This window comes from Lissotriton helveticus, chromosome 7, assembly GCF_964261635.1.
Source record: "Lissotriton helveticus chromosome 7, aLisHel1.1, whole genome shotgun sequence".
Taxonomy (NCBI): Eukaryota; Metazoa; Chordata; class Amphibia; order Caudata; family Salamandridae; genus Lissotriton; species Lissotriton helveticus.
In genome coordinates this window covers 1760202884-1760228450 of record NC_136068.1, presented here as the reverse complement: position 1 = coordinate 1760228450, position 25567 = coordinate 1760202884, and the positions used below count along the sequence as shown (strand labels likewise).

General features: G+C 44.3%; 2 protein-coding genes across 2 annotated transcripts in view; both read left to right on the top strand.

The window, feature by feature from the left end:
* The window catches only part of LOC144767674 (putative G-protein coupled receptor 33), a 499098-nt gene that overhangs the window by 365920 nt on the left and 107611 nt on the right, over nt 1-25567 (top strand). The window lies entirely within an intron of this gene.
* Nucleotides 5992-6966, top strand: LOC144769689 (putative G-protein coupled receptor 33). Its single transcript, XM_078653878.1, has one exon. The coding sequence runs from the start codon at nt 5992-5994 to the stop codon at nt 6964-6966; it is 975 nt and encodes a 324-aa protein (XP_078510004.1).

Below are 25567 nucleotides of genomic sequence, written 5' to 3'. Positions count from 1 at the left end.
TTCCCACTCCAGAGAGCGCAACACTAGGGAAAGTGTTGGATAGCGTAGGAGTAAAAATTACTATTCCAACTCCAGAGAGTGCAACAGTAGGGAAAGCGTTGGATAGCGTAGAGGTAAAAATTACTATTCCCACTCCAGAGAGTGCAACAGTAGGGAAAGCGTTGGATAGCATAGGGGTAAAAACTACTATTCCAACTCCAGAGAGTGCAGCAGTAGGGAAAGCGCTGGATAACGTAGGGGTAAAAATTACTATTCCCACTCCAGAGAGTGCAACAGTAGGGAAAGCGTTGGATAGCCTAGGGGTAAAAATTACAATTCCAACTCCAGAGAGTGCAACAGTAGGGAAAGCGCTGGATAGTGTAGGGGTAAAAATTACTATTCCCACTCCAGAGAGTGCAACAGTAGGGAAAGCGTTGGATAGCGGGAGGGTAAAAATGACTATTCCCACTCCAGAGAGTGCAACAGTAGGGAAAGCATTGGATAGCGTAGAGGTAAAAATTACTATTCCCACTCCAGAGAGCGCAACACTAGGGAAAGTGTTGGATAGCGTAGGAGTAAAAATTACTATTCCAACTCCAGAGAGTGCAACAGTAGGGAAAGCGTTGGATAGCGTAGAGGTAAAAATTACTATTCCCACTCCAGAGAGTGCAACAGTAGGGAAAGCGTTGGATAGCATAGGGGTAAAAACTACTATTCCAACTCCAGAGAGTGCAGCAGTAGGGAAAGCGCTGGATAACGTAGGGGTAAAAATTACTATTCCCACTCCAGAGAGTGCAACAGTAGGGAAAGCGTTGGATAGCCTAGGGGTAAAAATTACAATTCCAACTCCAGAGAGTGCAACAGTAGGGAAAGCGCTGGATAGCGTAGGGGTAAAAATTACTATTCCCACTCCAGAGAGTGCAACAGTAGGGAAAGCGTTGGATAGCGGGAGGGTAAAAAATACTATTCCCACTCCGGAGAGTGCAACAGTAGGGAAAGCGTTGGATAGCTTAGAGGTAAAAATTACTATTCCCACTCCAGAGAGTGCAACACTAGGGAAAGTGTTGGATAGCAAAGGGGTAAAAATTACTATTCCAACTCCAGAGAGTGCAACAGTAGGGAAAGCATTGGATAGCGCAGAGGTAAATATTACTATTCCCACTCCAGAGAGTGCAACAGTAGAGAAAGCGTTGGATAGCGTAGGGGTAAAAATTACTATTCCAACTCCAGAGAGTGCAGCAGTAGGGAAAGCGCTGGATAACGTAGGGGTCAAAATTACTATTCCCACTCCAGAGAGTGCAACAGTAGGGAAAGCGTTGGATAGCGTAGGGGTAAAAAATACTATTCCCACTCCAGAGAGTGCAACAGTAGGGAAAGCGTTGGATAGCGTAGAGGTAAAAATTACTATTCCCACTCCAGAGAGTGCAACACTAGCGAAAGTGCTGGATAGCGTAGGGGTAAAAATTACTATTCCATCTCCAGAGAGTGCAACAGTAGGGAAAGCGTTGGATAGCGTAGGGGTAAAAATTACTATTCCAACTCCAGAGAGTGCAGCAGTAGGGAAAGCGCTGGATAACATATGGGTAAAAATTACTATTCCCACTCCAGAGAGTGCAACAGTAGGGAAAGCGTTGGATAGCGGGTGGGTAAAAATTACTATTCCCACTCCAGAGAGTGCAACAGTAGGGAAAGCGTTGGATAGCGTAGAGGTAAAAATTACTATTCCCACTCCAGAGAGTGCAACACTAGCGAAAGTGCTGGATAGCGTAGGGGTAAAAATTACTATTCCATCTCCAGAAAGTGCAACAGTAGGGAAAGCGTTGGATATCGTAGGGGTAAAAATTACTATTCCAACTCCAGAGAGTGCAGCAGTAGGGAAAGCGCTGGATAACATATGGGTAAAAATTACTATTCCCACTCCAGAGAGTGCAACAGTAGGGAAAGCGTTGGATAGCGTAGGGGTAAAAATTACTATTCCCACTCCAGAGTGTGCAACAGTAGGGAAAGCGCTGGATAGCGTAGGGGTAAAAATTACTATTCCCAATCCAGAGAGTGCAACAGTAGGGAAAGCGTTGGATAGCATAGGGGTACAAATTACTATTCCCACTCCAGAGAGTGCAACAGTAGGGAAAGCGTTGGATAGGGTAGGGGTAAAAATTACTATTCCCACTCCGGTGAGTGCAACAGTAGGGAAAGCATTGGATAGCAGGGGGGTAGAAATTACTATTCCCACTCCAGTGAGTGCAACAGTAGGGAAAGTAAATACTTCATATATAAATAAAATTAAAAAAAATTATACTTAACACTTTTATATTATATATTAATTAATCAATTAAAAATACAAATAAAAAATAATTAATAAAAATAATTACCTACTAATACAAAATATTTACCAATTAACAATGAATTAATTAACAATTAAAAAATAATTAACAATTTGATAAAATAAAAAAAAGAATTTAAAAATAGAATTACTTAGAATTAAATTACTCCCCCATTCCCCTATAAACTCACAACCCACTACAGAAACGAAATTAATAAAATTAACATAATTATCAATTAATAAATGTATTAACATGAATTACCCATTATATTTTACTTAATTACCAATTAATATTTAATTAATAAAAATTAAAAATAAATACAAATAAATAAATTAACATATTTCCACCCTATTCCCCTACAAGCCCACAACCCGCTACAGAAAATAAATTACTAAAATTAACATATTTATCAATTAATCTATTAATTTAAATTAATTACCAATTATATTTTAATTAATTACCAATTAATTATTAATTAACAATTAATTCAAAATAAATACCAATAAATAAATTAACATATTTAATTATTTATAATTAAATTACTTCCCACCCTATTCCCCTATAAACCCACAGCCTGCTACAGAAAATAAATTACTAAAATGAACATAATTATCAATTAATCAATTAATTTAAATTAATTACCAATTATATTTTAATTAATTACCAATTAATAATTAGTTAACAATTAATTCAAAATAAATTCCAATAAATAAATTAACATATTTAATTTATTATAATTAAATTACTTCCCACCCTATTCCCCTATAAACCCACAACCTGCTACAGAATTATATTATGCAAAAATTAAATACCATCAAAATAATTAATTAATATAAATAATAAAATAAATATACACTTTTCAAACATATACTAACATAAAAAACACTTTAAAAATTGATATCAACTTACTTACCTCAAATTCGTTATTTTTGTAGTCTATATTCTGTCCATTCTATATTTTTGTTTTCTATATTCTGTCCATTCGGTATTATGTCCATTCTATATTTTCGAATTCGATATTAATGCAATCCTATTCGATATTTTTGTAGTCTATATTCTGTCCAGTCGATATTGTGTCCATTCTATATTTTTTAATCGATATTAATGCAAATCGATATTAAAAACTCAGTATTTTGACTGTATACCGTTACAACGACTTGCGCTGGAGGGCGCTGCAAGCTAAGGAATAGTACGATTTACTATCCAACACCTTCCCTACTGTATGTAGACTGGTGTTGGAATAGTAAATCGTACTGACCCTAAGTCCAGCACCCTCCAGCGTTGTAAAACCTGCATTGTAAGATACAACGATCAACATGATCGCGTTGTATCATCATATATTCTGATGTTGAGGCAATCTGATAACTGCTCAGTGATGACATGGATGAGTTGGGGATGAATGAAAATTCACTGATGAAGAGGGGATCAAGGTTGTGGCATGTAATCAACCTTAAAATGCTGAAGGTAGAAGGAAATTAGGAAAGGGAAGTGACTGTGTTGATGAGACTGGTGCATAAGGGTGCTTCTATGATTAATTAGGGCTCAAGCTTTGCAGGGTTAATTCAGAGCTGGGGTGGTCACAGGGGCTTTCAAACACTCTTGGTGGCATATTTATGAGAGCTTTGCATCATGCTTGCACCATGCAACATGGTACAGGCGTGACGCAAACCTCATGAGTCAGATTTTTCAAGCCCTGCAACTCCACTTCGCGTGGACCTGAATGTCTTCAAAAGTAAAGCAGCGCAGCACAGATCGGTGCGTTGCCTTACTCTGTGCAAGGGAGGTGTTCTATAGGCATTGCTGTGGGTGTTTCCATGAAACTCCCATGTTTTTTCACACACTCACGGATTTACAAGGACTTGACCAACCAAAATGCACCAAAGAGATAAGCCTCCCCAGGAGAGGCGTACCAAGGAGAAATATGTTTATTTCTACTAATTTCTAATTCTTTTAATGTATGCTGCACACATAGAAAGAGGAAAAATTCCTCTTAAGACTTTTTTTTATTTCAGAAGGTGCACCTTCCTACACAAAAACAATCCTGCATGCAACAGAGACACCCGTGCACCATTGTGCAAGGGTGCCTGCATTGGTGGTAGGCTGCGAAAATCGCACCAGCTCAAGTTAAAAGGATAGGAATGTGCTGTTTTGGATAAATACTGCGCATTCCTGCCCTTGCCCTGTGATGCAGGGCGGTGCAGCAAAGTGACTTCCTGGCTGCCCTACACCACAAAAAACATCAACATGCCCCTTTGTGACTTACTTTGATGTATGTAGATACACTGTGTTTCTGGCCTATAACCCCTCCTGATCTTATTTGGCCCAAACAAGGCTTGATTTCTGAATGTTTAAAACGTTCCTAAATTTGATGAATGTATACGGCTACGTCATTAATTTATGAATGCATGATGATACAACGCGTGGTGTTACCACGTGGTAGGTAACGACGCGGTTGTTACAATGACCGAGTTCTTATCAGGCGTAGCATTACATCGCAAGTCGTTTCTACGACTTGCGATAGGTGGCACGCTGGACTTAGGAATATTATAAATTACTATTCCTGCTCCAGTTAGCGCAACAGCAGGGAAGGTGTTGGATTTAAAATCCAACTCATTCCCTGGTGTTTCCCGCCACCTTGTGCAAGTCGTTGAAGCGACTTGCGATGTAATGCCACGCATGGTAACAACGCGGTCATTGTAACAACTGCTTTGTTATCAACCAGGGAGAGGTGTGGCGCCACGGCCAGGGCGACTGACGCTGGAATCTGGGGACCACGGTTCGATCCCCGGCTCCGGCGGCAGCTTAGCCCAGCACCATGTGACTCTGGGCAATAGCTCGCTTAATCTTCCCGACGGCCCCCAGCGCCTAGAGACCCTTACGGGTGATTGTGCGCTTTACAAATGTGGACTTTAACCAGCGTGGTATTGCCAGAGTTGTAAACGCTGTCTCCCTTTATTTGAATTTGAATTTATAATTATATTTGCTTTGAACTGCACGTGAAACATCAAATGGCCAAATGGGTACGATGGTTCGCCGCTGATTAGAGTTTGATGATTAACTAATAACCTCAAATGTCTGTAGGAAACTGTGTACACAGTATACTGTGTAGATTCCAGCAGCTTCATTTCCTCAATATTTTCTCTAACAAGGGTAATATACTGCTGATGGATTACATGCTCGTGTTAGAATCTAGTATGAAAACTGGATCCATTTCAGTTATATTTTGCAAATAAGTCTTTTGCCACTTTTAGATTACACCCTATGCATTTCAAACTAGTTTCCTTCAGCAAATATACTTTATTCCACCTATATTATTTTCAAGCGTTTGCTTTTAAATAAATTGCATTGGTCGTTGTTTTCTATTGTGGGTGAGTGGTCACTAGAAACTGACATTTAAAAAAAAAATTATACTTAGACAGAAAAATGTTACAGAACTTTTATGAACAAGCTGGAAAAACACATTTCTGCAGCCAAATTCCAGAGGGATGGAATTTCCCTAAAGGTTTCCACTTGGCACAACAAGTAGGCCACTATAGGAATGGTCTCAATGCTGCGGCTCAGCTGAACATGTTTTCAAGAAGAAAATGAATCAATTTAAACTAATGTGAAGAAATGTGCTTTGTTCCTTTCATTAACATTTTCCCTTTTGTCTAATTCTTCGTATTTGTCTCTTCTCCCCAAGGGCATTATGGCTCTTCATAATAGGACTTACTATTCAAAGAATTTGACTTATGAGGGAGAAGACAAGAATTTGGCGAACTTGGGATCATCTGTGGTTTTTTTCTTCACTGCTTTCATTGGTATTCTTGGAAACTCTGTCTTTCTCTGGACCTTGGGAATCAAGATGAAGAAGACAGTCAACACTGTATGGTTTTTCAGCTTGGTTTTGTGCAGTTGGATTTTCTCAATGACCATGCCAATCCTTGGAGGAGCTGCTTTGCTTGATTTCCACTGGTCATTTGGTTTAGCGATGTGCAAAGTGGTGTACACCCTTATGTCTCTCTGTATGTATGCTTCAGTGTTCATCTTGACGATCATTAGCCTGGACCGGTACATCCTAGTTCTCCACCCTGTCTGGGCCAGGCGTTACAGAACACCCCGAAGGGCTACAATCATCTGCTATTTAATCTGGAGCGCAGCTTTCATGTTCAGTGCACCGTGCCTGGTCTTTCAAGGAATCAGGCATTATGAAAAGAATAAAACCAACTGTATCATCAATTATTCATTTTCAGATGACTGGAAAACTCCAGAAGTACGAACCAGAAGAACGAAAATCCGCCTGTACCTGTTCTTCATCAAGTTTCTAATTGCATTTCTTTTACCATTCATGGTCATCACTTTCTGCTATGTCAGCATAGCCTTCAAGATGAATGTGAGAAGCCTGTCAAGGTCAAGTAAATTAATTAAAGTTATAATGGTCTCTGTTGTGTCATTCTTCGTGGGTTGGACACCAGTCCACCTGTTCGGTTGCTTAAGTTTCTTCAGAGGATCTGTCCCACAGGTACTGGTGCAAGCAAGTACGCTGGCAATCACCATTGCATCATGTGTCAATGCCTGCTTCACTCCCATCTTTTATATTTTCATCGGTGACAACTTTAAAACAATTTTAACAAAGTCTTTTCTGTACATGATCGAGTCCAATTTCCATGAAGAAATCGGCTGAACTGTGGTTCTCAAAACAGAATAGATGAGTCTCAAATTAACCAAGAAGATTTGTCTATAAAAGAATCAGAGAGAACATGCAACAGCTTGCCCTGCTGGAAAAATTGATATGTGTGTCCCCCTCCTCAAACTATGTAACCCAGTCCTGCAACCCAGTCCTTCATAAGACATTGCTTTAATTTCTCTTAAAAATAGGACTATCAGATAGAAAATTGCCTTTTTCCCTCCTTGCTTTACTTGCTGCCTTACACCTTTGCTCTCACTTCAATTTGCTTTTTCCTCACCAAATATTTGGAATGCATACCCTTACTACCGTTGACACTGCTTCCCTTTTCCCCCTCCAATCCAAGGATCCTAAAATCAATAAGGGCCTCATTTAGAGGGTGGAAAGTACTGACAAGCCTCCTGTTTCAGGAGGATATACTGAGTGCGAACTAGAATCCTGAGGCAGAATTTTCCACAGATTTCTATCAAGGTGGAGTATAAAATTCAGCTGACAAACTCCAGCACATATTTAGAGTTTCTGCTAGAAGTCAGATGATTTCCGGGTCCCTCCAAACTCTAAACAAGGCCTCTAACTCTCTTCTCCAAGGATCTGCCCTGTAAAACATTTCTATCCAATCATTCTATCCTATATATATCATACGTCCAATGGCTTGAAGACCCCCAATTCCATGAAGTCTAATGTTGTCTCACTTTGAATTGCAAAAAGTATTTTGCTTTCGTACCATCTTTTCTCTCCCAAACAAGGGAGGGCCTTAACTTTTATCACTTCATTCGCCTTATCTTCACCCACAATCTTCTCCTCTCCTCTACTATTATATTACCGGGTTAGGCGAAGCAACTTATTTCTTACATTGTCCTCAAAATAACATTTTCAGCTGTGAACTTTCGCACATATTTGCGTGCACAACGTTACATTAGTTTCCCTGGAAATAAACTTGTTTACACATCTAGCTTTGCACAACATTATCACAATGTCCTGAAAATCATGTTGAAGGTCTCTTCTCACACTATGTACACATGCCATGTCTATCTACATCCACGGGGTGACAGGGTTATCTACATATCCACAACATCACTAGTCTATACGCACATCGCAAGGTTTCATTCTATTATAAAAGATGAGCATCCCGATAGATTAGTAGAAGAGGAACTTCAGACAACATTCGGGGTCCCTGCATGCTGAGACTTCATCACTGAACTCTCATGAGGGGTGTCTGTTTGTGGGTCCTTCATTCTCTCCCATCAGGTAATGGGGTTGGATCGTTTCTTGGGGGGATTCTTAGCACCACACTTACACACACTCTAGGTACATTTAGAGTAGGATTTGCATTGGAGGAGTACGCCAGATTACTGCGTTGTTATGTGCCTGCATATATGCATACTTTTAGCACCTTGGTAGATCTATATATACTAATTATGCTTTTGGTGCTTGTAATCACTTTTATCTGCATCTGTCTGTTAATCATTGCAGCATACATATTTTTTTACGAGAATAACATTGGTTCAATAAACCTATTGTACACGTCCCACTGTGTATTCTCTCTATACTTCTCTTAGAAAAAGTGAGCATGAGTGACTGAGCGAAATGTTCTGTACTGTTTCCATGCTCCCAGTGGGGTCAGGGTTGTCATGTTCAGTGGTGGCTAGAAACCATTTGCTTCCTGATAAGGTAAGGGGGGCTTACGGTGGAACTGTGAGCTAGCTGGTCTGTAGGCCAACATATCCTGCGGGTGTCAGGAAGCACTCTAGACACCGTTGTCCAAAAAGGCGCAGATCATATGGATTAAAAGGACTACACAACAATACCCTGGGGCCTCTTCCTGTCATTTAAGAAACAGCCACCAGTTTCCACTGCGTGTCAACACTAAGTAAAATAATCAGCTACCCGCTATTATCTTTATCTTCACACATAACATAAGTATTTGTAAAGTGCACATTAACCAAGAAGGGTATCTTGGCACTGAATAGCAGTTGCTCATTGTTACTCAACTCAGTGGTTCTCACTTTATTGACCGTAGAAGGATGAAATGCTGTGTGGACCTGCCAGAATTTGAAGCTGTGACCATGAAGTCAAACAAAGGCCCCTTCAGCAGACGCATTTGCCCACTAATCCACAAAGTCCCCCGTTATCAATTTTTTATCAGTCGCTTTTTATTCTTTCAGACACCAGGCTGTTGCTTGTCCCTGAAGCAACATTTCTTCCATATACTCCTCATTTTGATTTTCTGACCCACCCTGCTGCACTGCGCTTTCATACATCACATAAACAATAGCCATGGCCCCGTCTGCACAAATCTTTTTATTAACGTTTCAGAAAACAGTGGTGGTCGTCACAATCAGACAATATTATACTCACAGTTGTACCTTAGGAAAGACAAAGCATACAGGCCGTGTACAGTTTAAAATACTCATTGCAGTTCATCACTAAACAGTCAACAATGCGAGTGGTTCGTCAACCGGAGTTATTTGGGGGGGTTTGCATATGTGACCCCTGTATTCATTCCATTTCGACCATACCTCAGCCATTTCCTGGGGCACCCCCTGGCTACATACACTGTCTTCTCCTGGAGCATGCACCAGTCCATGTCCGTTTTCCATGAGCTCAGTTTCGGAGGCCCCACTGCCCCTATAGCCTAGCAATGTTCCTCTTTGCAATTGCGAATCCCAGTGTGGCCCAGATCCTCCCAGGGGGTGACAGGTCTGTGGGCTCCCAAATATTCAGTAGGCACCTCTTTGCCTCAACTCGAAGCTCCACCTCCCACACCTCTTGCATACATCAATGTATCCGTTGCCAATACACCTGGAGCACTGGAACCTCCCATAGTATGTGGAAGAATGTCCCCACCTCTCCACATCCCCTCCTGCCGAGCCCATCCTCACTGCCGCCCATCATTTGCAACCTAGTCCCAGAGATGTAAACTCGGTGTGGAATTTTAAGCTGAATCAGCCTAAGTCTGGCTGATATAGCTACTTCCTTGGGGGACGCTAGCACACTCCTCCACTCCTCCTCATCTATTTCCAACCCATCAGCTTCCCATTTCCCTTTAAGGTTTTGCAATAAATCTGGGGAGTTATTAATAATTTTTTATATGTGAGTGAAATGGCATGCTCGGAAAGATGGGCGTCCAGTAGTCTGTCCTCCAGGGGTGCGGAGGCTGGGGGCAAGGTCCCCGGGGGGATGTTGGATTGCAGGGAGCGTCTGACCTGTAGATATCAGAAGTATTCTGTTTGGGCGAGCTCCTACGTGTGTTGGAGTGAGGCAAAGGACACAACACCTTCTGGACCCCATAAGTCTTTTATGTGGGAGATCCCAATTAAAGCCCAGTTGCGAAACCCTTTGGTGCGGCTCAAAGTGCCCAATCTTTCTGAGACCCATAGCGGGGTAGCCATAGTTAGGGTGCCGGCCCATCCCAATTTACGCTGCACAATGTGCCATAGTTGAACTGAGTGCTTTGTGGGCCCGGTAAGCGGGTACCTGCCAGGTTTGGAGTATAACGCCGCCTCAAAATTCCCGCCCGGTAGGACCCACTGGTCCATTCCATATCCCGGATCGTTGCCATCACAATATGTGCCCTGATTAATGGCCGAGAGATGCGCAGCCCAGTAGTACTTCCGAATGTCCGGGAGCGCTATACCTCCGTCAAACCATCACAATGTGAGTTTCTGTAGGGAAATATGAGTCGCCCCGGACTATAGTAGCTCTCTCAGCGTGGTTTCAATAGACGCAAAGTAGGACTGTGGAACCAGGTCTGGATAATTTTGCAGGGCATATAAAAATCTCGGCAGCGCCATCATTTTAAAGAGTGACGCCCTACCTAGTAGGGACAGCAGGAGCTTCCGCCAAGAGGCAGAGTCCCTTTTGAACTGCTGTAAAGGCAGCAGGAGATTCCTCTCATATCTGGTGGCCTTTTCTTTGGAGATAAAGATCCAAAGGTATTTAAACCCATCTGTGGCCACCTTAATCGGGCAATTCCGGGGGATCACCGGAGGGTCACAATGAAGAACATAAAGTAGGGACTTGCCCCAATTAATACCATACCGCGAGTTCCTTCCGAATCTAGTGAAGACGTCCATGGCTACTATAAGGGACTTACGGGGTCTCGTGAGATAGAGAAGGATGTTGTAGAGCGATATCTTATCCTCCCAGCCATCAGTCCACCGAAGCCCCCTCAGGGAGAGGTCCTGTCTGATCCAGGCGGCAAGTGGTTCCAGAGACATGGCAAAAAGCAAGGGTGAGAGGGGACACCCCTGTCGTGTCCCTCTCTGCACACAATTTTTAATACATCTTTGTAAACATTTCCTTCAGTCCCAAACCACTTAGTTTGATCCCCATATCTACATTCTGGTATTAAATATTGAATGGAAAGCTCTCCTCACTGAGCAGTGGGCAGTACCTCTCACACTGTCCAAGTCAGCCATGATGCCCACTACTGATGAGTGAATGCCTGCAGACTGAAAGACAACGCCTGCTTTCACATACTCTTGATCTTACTGGGAACTTAGAAACTGGAAATATGGAAATATGATTGTATTTTGAATGTGTGCCCCTACTCTGCATTTCTCACTCGCCAACTCTCATTACCTTGCTAGTATTTGCTATCTAAATCTATGTACAGTATGTCAACTACAATGGCTACTACCGAAATAAACTTGACTCTTAATTAAGGTATTACAAATCGCCAGTCTTTTTTGTTCTGTGTGTGTTTTTTTGGTAGGACACGCAGGAGATTAGACATGTGATGTGCCAGCTAGAATCCTTTCATGTTTGAGAACAGATGATGCACCCTGGGGGGGGGGTGCCATATTAGAGTTTCATTTATATGAGGGATATGGCTCAGATTATCTTTCAAAGTTTAAAACAAAATCTTTTTTAATGAGGAACACCAGACTGCAGTGGCAGTCAGTGGGGAACAAGCCATCAAAGTTCTTGGAGCCAGATTACAATCCATTGTACCGGTGGCAGGACAATGTCTGCACCTCGAGTGCCATGAGATGATGCTGATTGATGCCAGGGCTACTTCTGCAATTACATTTTTTGTTCAAATTGCTTTATATTTGGGTCAGTGCAATTTTCCACCAACATTTTCACATACTTTGAGAGTTTTTCAGATGATTAAATGTATTTGCACGGATCAATACGTGCATATTTTGGTGCAATATCAAAAATCTCAAAATGAATCATTATTGGAAGCTGTGGTTCCCGAGTTAAGCATTTTCGAATACTTCAACTGCAAAACAATACACATAAAATGCAAAAAATCTGTCATTCATTAACAAAATTTTGACATATTCTATTAAATTAATCTGAGGATATTAACTTAGGGCCACATTTACAAGGAATTAACGCAGCATGGTGCGGCAAGCCATTTGGCTGCACCGGGCTGCGTTAATTCCGAAGCACAAAGATGTGTCAAAACTACAATGATATGATGGATCGCTTTGTTCTCCCCTTTTTTATTATTATTTTTTTTTATTTAAGAAGGGTTATATAGCTCTAGCCTGACCGGAAGGTATCGGAGCGCTTCACAACAAGTAGAGAGCAGTGCAAAAGAAAGCAAATATAATACAGTCAGCAAGACATTCAGGATACGAGTCGTAGTAGAGAGGGTGCTGACGAGTTCCAAAAACAGGTCTTGACAAACCGCATCGTAGAGGAGAGCAGTGGCGTTTTAAACACTCCAAACAGTTCCTATCTGTTCGATAGGGAGCGGTCGAGGAAAAGGATTTTGAGCTGGCTTTTGAATTTCGGAAAGGAAGGAATAGTTGTGAGTTGGGGGGGATAGAGTTCCATATTTTGGGAGCATTCCCGGCAAAGGACCTGACCGCGTTATTTTGTTTTCGTGCTTTTAGTGGGATAAGAAGTAGGGTGTTAGAGCTTCTGGTAGTCCTGTTCTTACCCGCTTTTCTGAGTTTGGATGCCAGATATTCAGGTTTGCCTGTGTGATGGGTTTTGTGAGTGAGGCAGGCTGTTCTAAAGTTCGCCCGCGTTTCTATTGGTAGCCACTTGAGTTATTTTAGTGCCGGAGAAATGTGATAACATTTCTTTATTCCAGTAACCATTCTGGCGGCCGCGTTGAGGGTTGTTTTCAGAGGAGCAAGGTGAGTTTTGGCTATTCCCGAGAGGATTGCATTTCCATAGTCCATTCGTGACAACACCAATGATTGGGTGGCTTGTTTGAGATCTTTGGATGGAATGAAAGGTTTAATTTTGTTTAGTAGTTTCAAGTTAAGGAAGGCACTCATTGCCGAGATCTTGATGTGTTTGGTCAAGTCAAGTTTAGAGTCTAGCGTGATGCCTAATGATTTGACGGAGTCAGCCAAGGACAGGTTCCCAGGTAGAGTTGTGTATCATCAGCGTAGAGGTGAAAGGGCATGTTAGGTTTTCTGAGTAGGATGGTGAGGGGTTCCTTGTAGATGTTGAAGAGTTGGGTAGAGAGCACTGAGCCTTGGGGTACTCCCCTTTTGACTGGGTGGAAGTCGGATTCAAAGCTTCTGATTTTGGTTCTTTGGGAGCAGTTGTGCAAGAATGAGGAGAACCAGTTGAGGACCACATTGTTGAGTCCGGCCCTTTCTTCCAGAGCTTTGAGGAGAAGAATGTGATCGACTGTGTCAAATGCTGCCGATAGGTCTAGGAGAATGAGGAGGCAGCAATGGTCTGAGTCCAGTGATTTGTGTAAGTCATCAAGTACATTGAGGATTGCAGTTTATGTGCTGCACCCTTTCCTGAATCCCGATTGATGTGAGTCGAGTAGGCTGGTATTGTCTAAGTGCCGAGTTAGTTGGTGGAGAACACATCTTTCTATGATTTTGGAGAGAAGAGGAAGGTTAGAGACGGGTCTGAAGTTGTTCAAGTCATTTCTGCCCAGGCCTGGTTTTTTAGTAGTGGGGTGACTTGTCCCACTTTCAAACAGTCTGGGACTACCACAGTTTTTAGGGAGCTGTTGATAATCCTGCACCAAAGTGGGGCAAGGGAGAGTTTAAATTTTTTGGTGAATTGAGCAGGAAGGGGGTCAAAGGTTTGGGGGTGGCGATAAGTTTGACTATCTCTACTTCTAGAATGGGCTGAAAGAGTTACCAGGGTTTAGTAGTGGTAGGGGGTGCGCTACCAAGCACTCCTCCATGTCTGCTGTGGGGGGGGGGGTGTAGTTGGTGACCAGAGAGTGCTCGATCTTGGAGATCTTATCATCAAGGAAGTTGGCGGAGTTTTCGCATCGTTCTTTGGAGGCCTGCTCCAGGGAAGTATCTGGTTTGGGGGTTTGCTGTCTAATGAGTTCCTTGGGTCTGTTTTTTGCGCTCTCCAGAGCAGAGCAGAAGAACATAGATTTTTTTGTTCTTGATGTGATTATTGTATTTATTCCGGATAGTTCTGAGTTTGTCGCGATGGCAGGTAGTGGACAAGCTCCTTCAGCGTCTTTCTGCGGCTCTTAGTTGTCTCCTTTCTTCATTAGTGTCAGAGTCGAACCAGGGTCTGGATGGGATGCCTCGCTTTTTTCTTAGTTTCAAGGATGCTAGTTGGTCAAGAAGGGATCTCAAATTCACGTTATAGAGCGAGGTGAGGTCGTTTGTGGAGAGATCTTTGTCATTTGGTAGGAGCAACTTGAGTCTCTCCTCCATGAAGTCCAGGGGGATCTGGTTTAGATTTTTTGACCATTTGGGGGGATCTTGAGCAGGAGGCAGGGATAGGATTCTTTGGTTGATGTGGAAAAAAATCATGTGATGATCCGACCAGTCCACTGGGAGGATGTTGTCGATCGTGATTACGTCTTGGTGGGCAATGATGGCATCCAGGGTCGCTCCTTTGTTGTGGGTTTCTTCAGAGCAGTGTTGGGAAAGGTTATTATCACAAAGGAGATTGTTGAGAGATTGGCTTCGTTCCAGCGTAATTTGAGATCACCCAGGATTATGAAGTTAGTGTCAAGTCAAGTCAAGTCAAAGGGTAAGTCCCTTGGACCGACCACTTCCTGGTCCCCTTCGAATGGCACATTAACATCCCTCCACCTCAACCTCCTAAATTCAGAACCCTTATTAGACGCTGGCATAAACTGGTCCCAGAGGAATGGGCAGCTAAACTAAGTGAAGATACCCCTCCCCCCTCTCAAGACACTATCACTGCTGACACCAAATTTAACACATGGATCTCCCAATCTCTGGACGACATCCTCCCGAAATCCAGCACCCTCAAACGTACCAAGAGAGTCACCCCTTCCCCCTGGTACACCCCCGAATTAAACTTACTACGGAAGGAATGTAAGAGGAACGAACGCTTATGGAGGAAAGATAAAAAGGCAGACAAAAAAGATATATTTCGGGCCTCTTTAAAATCCTATAAAACGGAACTCCTCAATACTAAAAGCGCCTTCTACGAAGATAGAATTAAAAACGCCTCCTGCTCGGCACATTAAACCTTTGCCGTCCTTAAGGAACTCCTCCAGGCCCCAGACCCCCCAGTAAAACCTCTGGACCCCAAAGCAGCGGAAAGCAAATGCATTAAACTTTCCACCTTCTTCGACGAGAAAATCCAAAAATTCTCGCGGACCTACCCCCAATCACGGCTGACAACCTGGGCGGGGATCCTTCTAAATCTCCCATTTACTGCCCTCACTCCCCTGATGGCAACCTACCCTTTCTGGACACCTTTGGCCCAGTGTCTACGGAAGAGGTAGCCGCGACATTGGCTACAATTAAAAGTGGCTCTCCTCGCGATCCCGCCCCCCTCCGTTTTCCGAAAAAAGTGTCTAGCACCATCCTCCCCCCCCTCACGTCCCTCATTAATTCCTCCCTCTCGCAGGGTCTAGTCCCTCCTAGCTGGAAGGCGGCAGTGGTCAAAGGCCTTTTAAAGAAACCCTCTCTAGACCCCCTGGACCTAGCCAACTACAGACCTATCTCCCTCCTCCCAGGAAATAGCAAGATCACGGAGAAGCTAGTGAATAAAAAACTATCACTATTCCTTGAGAGCAACAACCTACTCGGGACCTCCCAGACAGGGTTTCGTCCAGGACAGGGCACTGACACAGCCCTCCTGGCAGCAGTGGAGAAGGCCAGAAGCATTCTGGACACGGGAGGATCAGTGGCAGTGATTCTCCTGGACCTCAGTGCGGCCTTCGACACTGTGAGCCACCACACCCTAATCCAACGACTGGGAGACATCGGAGTAAGGGGCACGGCCTTGAAGTGGCTAAAATCTTTCCTAGACGGACGCTCCTTCCAAGTCTGGGAGAATGACAGCCACTCCCCCGCAATCCCCCTCCGTTGTGGAGTACCGCAGGGCTCATCTCTCAGCCCTACGTTATTTAACGTGTATATGTCCCCGCTGGAGAAACTGGTCAACCCGTTCGGCGTCTCGATTATCAACTACGCCGACGACACCCAGCTGGTGGTAACCCTCTCACACCCGCACCAATCCCCACCCGACCTTCACAGCTGTCTCTCGGAAATTCATAACTGGATGAACTCCTCGGCACTGAAACTGAACGGGTCCAAGACCGAGATCCTGCTGCTCGGACATAAAGAGCCCTCCCTGCCGCCTGACATCTGGCCCGTCTGTCTAGGTGACCCCCCTACACCGAAGGCGGAGGTCAAGAGCCTGGGCGTATGGCTCGAAAAGGACCTGAGCTTCAGATCACAGGCCAAAAAAACGGCAGGAATCTGCTTTGGACTCCTTAGGGCCTGCAGAAAGGTCTTCCCCCTGCTCCCCGCTACCTCCAAGAAACTCCTGATTCAGGGCCTCATTATGGCGAGGCTGGACTACTGCAACGCAATCTACCTGGGTGCCCCCGAAGCCACCCTCAATACCCTGCAGAAAGTCCAAAACGCCGCGGCCCGCCTACTTACCGACACCCCCGCCAGATCCTCGGCAAAGCCAGCCTTGAAGCTCCTGCATTGGCTCCCAGTCAGAGAAAGGGTGGCTTTCAAGGCCCTCTGTCTGGCCCATAAGACCCTCCATGACAAAGGCCCACCCATCCTCAAGGATTTCATCATCCCTTACAATGCGAGTAGGGTCCTCCGCTCAGGCAGAGAGAACTTCATCACTGTTCCCAGAGTCAAAAAGGCCCGGTCCGGAGGACGCCGCTTCTCGGTCCACACGGCCAAACACTGGAACAACCTTCCTCGGAGACTGAGAACTGAACCTAATCTTCTCCAATTCAGGAAGGCCTTGAAAACCTTTCTCTTTCCTTAAATCCCCCCCCCTTCGATTTTGACCTCTCCTGAGTTCTGGTTCTAGCGCTGGGATGCTCTAGGGTTACTACGCGCTCTATAAAACCTTAAAATAAATAAAATAATAAAATAGATCATAATCTTTAAACCAATACACAGTATTTACTTGCAATAAAATATAATCTATTAACAACAATTCATACAATTCATACAAAATTCTCGTTAAAATCTCATTCCTTTAAAAGAAAGGTGTAAATGGACTTCCCTCAATCATTTGGTATTTAGAACTGGGTGCACGTATTATCAATGACTCCAAATGATTTTTATCCTAAAAGATTCATAAAACCGGTTAGCTCTAGACACATTTCTATGTAAAACTTCAAAATCTATTTCTGACTTATTATAAAACTCTGTACAACCTTTATGAATTTCCCAAGTGCGATTACAATATCAATGCTTGGAAGTTCTGTTATTAGCTCAAGTGCTTGTTTCCTGTTTCTTATATCGTATTTTATAAATATTGGACGCAGCCAAAGTTTACGCTGTTCTATTATTTTTATACAGTCCTACAAAAAGTGCACGGTATCCCCTTTTGTACCCAACCTGCATTTACATTGCCCATTAGGGTCCAACATTTTGGCTTTAAATCCTTTATTTGATATCCATGGATTGATCCCAATGCGTAACCTTAGGCTCTCTTGTCTAAACCACCGGTTAGGCAATAGATCCAAATAGGGGAACCAGGTTTCCTTTCCCCATGCATTCATCATAAAATCCACAGATATTTTCTTACCAAGATATTCCCTATCCATGCTTCTAGTAGAGGCTTGGCCATTAATTCTTAGCTCATGTTTTGAGCACTCTATTGTTAGCGAATCACAGCATATATCCACATTTATATTTTCGCAGGCCTGTAACATTCTCTTCCTACACATTTTTGCCCATTTTAGGTCGCTTTGTTTTATTTCTTTTCGACACCAGTGTGCAACTTTTTTATCATTTTCAAGGCGTTTCCAAAATCTAATTACTGCACATTGTGCCTGCACCCCCCAAGCAGTTGTCCCTAGCTCAGTTCTTATGGCTTGATCCATTGCCGATGGGGGTAGGGATAAGAGCTTTTTCAAGCATTTTCCTTCCTCTAGGTCCCAGACTTCCTTACCGCTCAAATAAAGGATCTCTGCTCCGTAGAGGACTTGTGGTGGAATCATCGCATTAAAAGCTTTCAGTAATGGTCGGTGAGACTTATCCCCATAATCCCGGTTAAACATTTTTAAACCAGCAATTGAAGTTTGTGACTTCGCTTTTTGGGCTTCCAGGTGTGTTTGCCAGTTTAATTTTTTATCGAACCACACTCCTAGGTATCGGTATTCATTTACAGATTCTAATTTAAGATCCCCTAAAAACCAATTAAACTTGATCGCTTTTTTCCCAAAGCACAGGATTTTCGTCTTGTCTAGATTTACCTTTAAAAATAACTTTTTACAATATTCATTAAAGGAATTTAATTTCCTTTGTAGGCCAATTTCTGTTTGATCCACTATTACTAGATCACCTGCGTATAGCAGACACGGCACCTTATTGCCATCCATTCTTGGGCTGGCAATACCCTTCACTTCAAGGCATTTCGGCAATTCAGATAGGAAAATGGAGAATAACTGGGGGGCCAGTACGCAACCTTGCCTCAGACCATTTCCAATTGGAATTTTCGGTGTCAGTGACCCCTCAGTATCACTGATCACTTGAGCCCAATCTTCCCGGTGCAATTCTTTAAGTACCGTCAAGAGGACTCTTGGGATATTTTTCTTTGTTAATATTTCCCAGAGACAGTCCCTGTCCACAGAGTTGAATGCGGCTCGGAAGTCCACGAAGCAGCATCAGAGTTTTCCATTCTGCTCCGTCGACTTCCTTGCCATTGCCTATAAGGAGAAGCAATGATCTGTCGTTGAATGTCCTGCTCTGAACCCTCCCTGTTCAATCGGTATTATTGAGTTCTCCTCAACCCACTCATTTAGTCTGTTTAAGACTAGTTTTGAAAAGACCTTTTCCCCTATGTGCAGGAGATTTATCAATCTGTAGTTTTGTGGTTCCCCTGGGATACCCTTTTTGTGGATAGGTCTAATTATTGCCCCCTTCCAATTTATTGGCATGTTTCCCTCTGTTAGGAATAGTTGGAAAAGGTGGGAGAAAAACTTTGCCCACCATTTTATTTGGGACTTAAGGATTATGGCTGGGAGGTTATCCGGCCCTGCCACTCTAGTTAGGTTCAGCTTCCTAATTATTTCTACAACATGGTCTTCTGTGAAGTCTACTTTAAATTCATCTGAGATTTCCTGCCAGTCTGGGGTTACTCTTGCTCCTGAGACTAATCTAGCTTCGTACAGTTCCCTTATGTATTTGTCCCAGGCTGCCTCACTTACGATGCAAATCATGTCTCCAGCTGGGGCAGCCGATGCTGCTTTTATCAATTTCCAAAATTGTCTCAAGTTCTTATTCTCAATTGATTCTAGCAGCTCTCCCCAGCATTTCTCTTTATATTCCCTTTTTGCGTCGAGGACCATCTTTTTAAACACTACTTTTAGAGAAATAATATGTTTTTTCCTCTCTTGATTGAATTCTTTCTTTTGCTTTCTAGCTTCAGCCCTTATCTCCCTTTTGAGCCTGATTTATTATACCTTTTCTTTTATTATTGTTTAATTCTATCCTAAGGCATTGGACTGATTGGGCAATTTTCTCCTCGTACCATTTTAATTTTAACTTTTCAAGATTTACTAATTCTGTATTTTGTTGGAATGATTTTAACTTTTCCACATACTCTTCGGTTACTCTGGTTGTTGCCCTTTTTGGGTAATCCACTTCTTGGTGAATCACTTTTTCCCTTGATTCCACCCTTCCCCATTTTAAACTCACAGAGTGCAGGTTATGGTCACTACCCTCACCGTGAAGTACCTTGAAGTCCTGCACTAAGGGGAAGTTCCAAGCTGGCATAAAGACATAGTCGATTGGGGAATTTTGTAATCTTTTTTAGAGGTTTTCTTTGCGGGGCAGTCTGTTTTAAACCTCTTACGTAGTCACCTACATTGTCCCACTGTATATATACATTTATGACAATTAACTTTTCATATGTCTTATCCTGGGAGAGGTGGTTTATCCTGCACACCAATAACCATTTACTCTTTACTTTTAGCAATGTCACATTTTTTAATATTTTCGTTGAGATAAGCGTCATTATTCCCCCCGAAGGGCAACCAAATCTTTGTCTCGTTGCCGGTCGTTTTAGCTGGTAGTAGCCCTCGAAGATGGGGGTTTCGCCACATGCCCAAGTCTCTTGTAGGCAGGCAATTGCTACTTCATTTACTTGATTATTTATCTGTTCTCTTTTGAGATCATTGCCTAGCCCATTTACATTCCACGTTAAGAGACTTAGGGCAGGTGGCACCCGCCTCTCCTATTCTATCTCACTTAATCCCCCATCTCCCCCACTTCCATCCAGATCGCACTCAGTTGAGTCCCCTACATAACTGCATTGACTCCAATTGCCCCTCCAATCCTCTTTCGCCGTGTTATTTATCACTACCTTTAGATGGTTACTCCCTTCCTCTTTACCCTGATGTAGTCTCACCGGTCTCATCCTCAGACCTGCATGACAATTTAGGAAGTCCCTTCCTAGAAGTGCATTTCCCCTTAGGTCTTTTTCAGTGAACACCTGTTATGTTATGTTATGTTATGTTAATTTAGTCTTTTATAGCGCGCGACTACTCCGCAGAGTGTCCCGGCGCTTTTATTGACAGCTCGTAGCAGAAAAACACAACACAGTGAAATAAACAAACCCAGCAAAAAGACAGAAGAGCGCACTAAAGGGCAAAAAGCCAAGTTTTAAGGCCCTTCCTAAAAGTCAGCAGATTAGAGGTGCTGCGTAATGCCAAAGGCAGAGCATTCCAAAGCTGTGGTGCCATCAGCCTAAAGGAGCGCCCTCCAATGCGGGCCTTTTTTATCGAGGGACCACAGCAAGGAACAATGATTCAGATCTGAGAGATCGGGCCGGATGGTAAAAGGCGAGCCTCCTTTGGAGATATTTTGCTCCCGAGGCGTGGAGAGCCTTGTGGGCCAAGGTCAAGGCCTTAAAAACTATCCGGTTCCGGATAGGCAGCCAATGAAGTGACTGCAAAAGGCCGGAGACTCTGGCTCGCCTATGGAGGCCAAAGATGGCCCGCGCGGCCGAGTTCTGGACCACCTGCAGCCGTTGCAGGAGATACTCCGGCAGGCCAAGGTATAGGACGTTTTAGTAGTCCAGTCTTGAACCGATTAAGGCCTGCACCGTAGTCTTCCTATGATCTTCTGAGAGCAAAGGAAGAAACCTACGGAGCATTTTAAGGAGGCCAAAGCATGTTCCCGTGAGACCAAGGATCTGAGATCTTAACGTCAGACCGTTATCGATCTTGATCCCCAAATTCTTTGCTAGCTGGGACGAGCGCGCTGGAGGAAACATATTAACAGGCCACCATTCCTGCCAGTCTGGGTCAGATGGACATCCGAAGAAGAGCACCTCAGACTTGTCTGAGTTGCATTTGAGGCTGTTGAGCTGGAACCATTTAAAAACAGGCCCAAGGCACGCACGGATACTCTCTCCTTCGAAATCTTCTCCTTTCCCGCACGTAAAGAGGAGCTGGGTATCGTCGGCATAGGATATGATCTGGGCCCCAAAAGACTCCGCCAGTGCCGCCAGAGGGGTCATAAAGATGTTGAAGAGAGTCGGGCTCAACACAGAGCCCTGCGGGACTCCGACTCCCAAAGGTGGCATCACGGCAGAGCTAGGAGAGGCCCAGACCGTTTGTCGACGGCCAGCCAAGAATGATCTAAACCAGCTGAACACCGTCCCCCTCAGACTGATCTCATGGAGTCTGGCGAGGACACCCTCATGGGGGACGGTGTCAAAGGCCACCGACAGATCAAGCATTACAAGCATAGCTTTGCCTCCCGAATCCAGTGCCTCTTTAATGGCTTCAGACACCTCCAAAACCACCGTCTCGGTGCTTAAATTGGGGCGGAAGCCAGATTGAGTGGAGTGAAGCAAGTCGTGGGATTCCAAAAAATTGGAAAGCACGATATGCACATGCTTCTCCAAGATCTTAACCAGCGCAGGGAGGAGAGAGATGGGCCTGTAATTGGCCAAAGCCTCGGGGTCTAGGCCAGGCTTCTTGAGAAGGGGAATAACCATCGCCTGCTTCCAAGCTTGCGGAACCACCCCCCGACTCAAGGAAAGATTCAAAAGTGGGTTCGCCAACGGATTTACAAGTACCGCCATCTTCGCCAGGAATTTGGCCGGGCATGGGTCAAGAGGCGACCCAGATTTAAGGTTGGCCATGAGTGCCAATGACAAAGAAGCTGAAATTGGCGGAACGTCTGCCAAGACGGGACCCAAAGGGGCCAGTGGAACTGACCCGCCCTCGATGCTGGGAGGTACTTCAACCATCCTCAAGGGGAAAGAGTCCTGGATCAGTTTTATCTTGGTAGTAAAAAAGTTGGCAAGGGCAGAAACCCACGGCTCGGAAGGAACGGCCTGGGTCGAATTGGATCGTGGGGCCGTAAATTCCCTAACAATGGTAAAAATCTCCTTACAGGAATTAGAGGCAGCCTCTATCCTCCTAGCGAAGTAGCCTTTTTTTTCAAGGAGGATATCCCGATGGTAAGCTTTAACCACTATCCTGTAGACAAGCCTGGCTGCGGAATCATACTGTGAACGCCAAGCCCTCTCGGCCACCTTCCACTGCCGCCGAGAAGCCGACAGTGCTTCAGTAAACCAAGGGGCAGAGACCCGTTTAGATGTTAATCGGGGGGCCATCACAGGGGCTAGATCATTCAGCCTGTCCGTCAGCCACGCCTGCAGAGACCTTTACTCTCTCTTGGAGAATCTCACTGGCTGCCCTCAAAATTGCCTTTTTTACCAGGTCTGAGTATAACTATACTTTTGTTATTTCCCTACCTTGTGAGCTATCTATGAAGCCCACCTGTCTTAGATCTTTTGTGTCGATCCCACTCAGGTTTACACATTTAGAGAAGATCGCCAAAATTTGTGATCTATTTAGGGGTTTTATTTTCCTTGACTTCTTACCCCTTTGGCCTTCCTCTGCTGGTTCTAAGTAGACCCATTTATTGTTCCCCTGATCATATCCTTTCTCTGGGGACGCTGTATTTATCTGTCTTGGTCCTTTCTTCCATGTTGCTCCCCTTTCTAGCTCGTGCAACTGAGATATATCTTCCAGGTTACGATGTCTCGGGGGGTCTGCCTTTGGCTTTTTAGTGAGGTGGTTATTCTCTGGCTTAAAGGTTTATTCTTTTGTACTATCTCTTTGGAGTCCTTGCCATTCTGCCTCTTTTTCTGTATGTTTTGAGCCTTGTCACTTCTGTTTCCGAAGGTCTGGTCGGGACAAAGGTCCGAGCCATAACATTTAGTGTACCTCCGGTTTCCTTTTTCTTCGTCTTTTCCTTTGGCGCTACCTGTCTAGCCTGCTTTTTGTCTGCCCTACCTTTGGTGTGGGCTCTTACATGATCACATTTCCTTCTTACCAGCATTGGGCGCCTAGAAATATACACATTATCTGAAGGCTCTACCAGATCACTTCCTAAGCTTTGTTCAATAACTTGGGTAGTTCCTACTGGTCTTATCAAGGTAGACATTTGTCCTTTAATTCCAGTCAACTCATCCTCTATCTTTTTTAAGTATTGTTTTTGGGCATTCAAAACCCCATTGTTCAGTAGTGAAACTTCAAGGATCCCTTGCAGAGTTTTTTGTAGCATTAATAAAAGGTCCATCATTGAGGTGGTAGGGGTAGCTGAGCGGTCGGGATCGTGTTGGCTGCTTCTCTCAGGGATTGTTTGACTTCTGGTTTTTCCAGGGTTCTGCGTATTTGAGTTGTTTCCCCTTTCTTCACTCAGTGGTACTTGGTTGGGGGTTGCCCTCCAAACAAAACTTGTCCCCAGGCTGACTCTTCTCATATGGTCTTTGTTTCCCGAAGCTTGGAGGGAAAACAGTTTTGGGGATGAAGAGAGCCGAGGTACCGGCAGATTTGAATCCTGACTGTGTAGTGATAGATTTATTAACAGAGGATCCTCTATCTCATCTTCCTGTACTTTTCCTAGCATTTCTCCCAGGTTTTGGTCTGCTTGAGGCACATCATCTGTTTCTCTATTTGATGTCTCGGAGCCATCCTCCTCTTCCGAGTCCACATTAATTGCAGATGAATTTTGAACTTTATAGTGTTTACCTAAGAAGACCTTTCCAGGGTTTGAGGACTCGATGGTCTTTTTTTTGGAAGATATTAAGGAGCACCCCTTTCTTGCTTGCGGGGACTTTTTTGCTCCTTTTTTACATTTCCATTTCTTGCGTCTCCCCACGGATGTATCCTCCTGGGAAATCAGACTCTCTTGGCTCTCTTCCCTTGACCTGGATCCTACCAGTATTTCGCTCATCTCCAGGCTGTTATCTGGTGCATCCTTCCATGCTTTCTGTCTTAATTTGGGGCCCATACCCTTTTATGGGGTTATACTGGGGGGATTATTTGCTTTATCCCTCCTAGGCTTCCTTTCTTCTTACTTTACCGTGTAAGAAGTAGTCGCCAATTAATGTTGTTATATTTAAACCATCCACTCCTCCACACTCCTCCACACTGTAGCTCACTTACCTCTATTGTGCACTGTCCACCAGCCTGCCTTGCCGAGGGTTTATAATGTTCTCTTCCTCCTCTTCCTTCTCTGGAAGTCTTTTCCGTCTTTTCCCCTAAACTGGGGTATCCAAAAAGGTTCAGGCTTATTGAGAAAGTTCAGCCTTGGTGGAACACTCGAGTTACAGCTCTATGGCTCTGCAACTCTGTCCCATCCCCCTGGGGTCGCAACTGGCCACACCTCTCGCCCTTCTCGGTCTCCCGGTCCTTGGTTTCTCCGGCCATGACCGGGGGTGCTTGGGGGCTTTACCGTGCGGCGCGGGTTTCACCTTGACAGGTGGCGCGGTCACCGCTTCTCCGCACTGCACTTCATAGCACAAGCGGCTCGCACTCCCCAGCCATGCAAAACACGGCGTTTTGGTGTTTTTTTGGGTTAAAGCTTGCTTCCAGAGACTATTGGGTTTGTGGCGTTTATCGCGCTTATCCCGCCATTTTTTCGGCGTTTTCGGCGTTTACTCCGTGGGCTCCGTGTGTAGCAATCTGTTTACTAAGCAACAGTCCCTCGGCTCAGCTCCGGGCATCCGCGGCGTTTTCGCGCCGTTAGTTCCCACGTATCGTCGTACTCGGCTCAACTCCGAGCGTCTCTCGTAACTCGTCACTCCGCCTCCTCCTCCAACGTCGACGGCAGTGTTTCAGCAAGGCAAGGCAAGGCGGGGCGTGGCAACAGTTAGTGTCTTTGAGAGTGCAGTGGGCAATCAGGTATGATAGGTGTTCGCCAAAAGT

Excerpts from the sequence above, each read along its gene's own strand:
- LOC144769689 (XM_078653878.1), top strand. The coding sequence starts at position 5,992 with ATGGCTCTTCATAATAGGACTTACTATTCAAAGAATTTGACTTATGAG.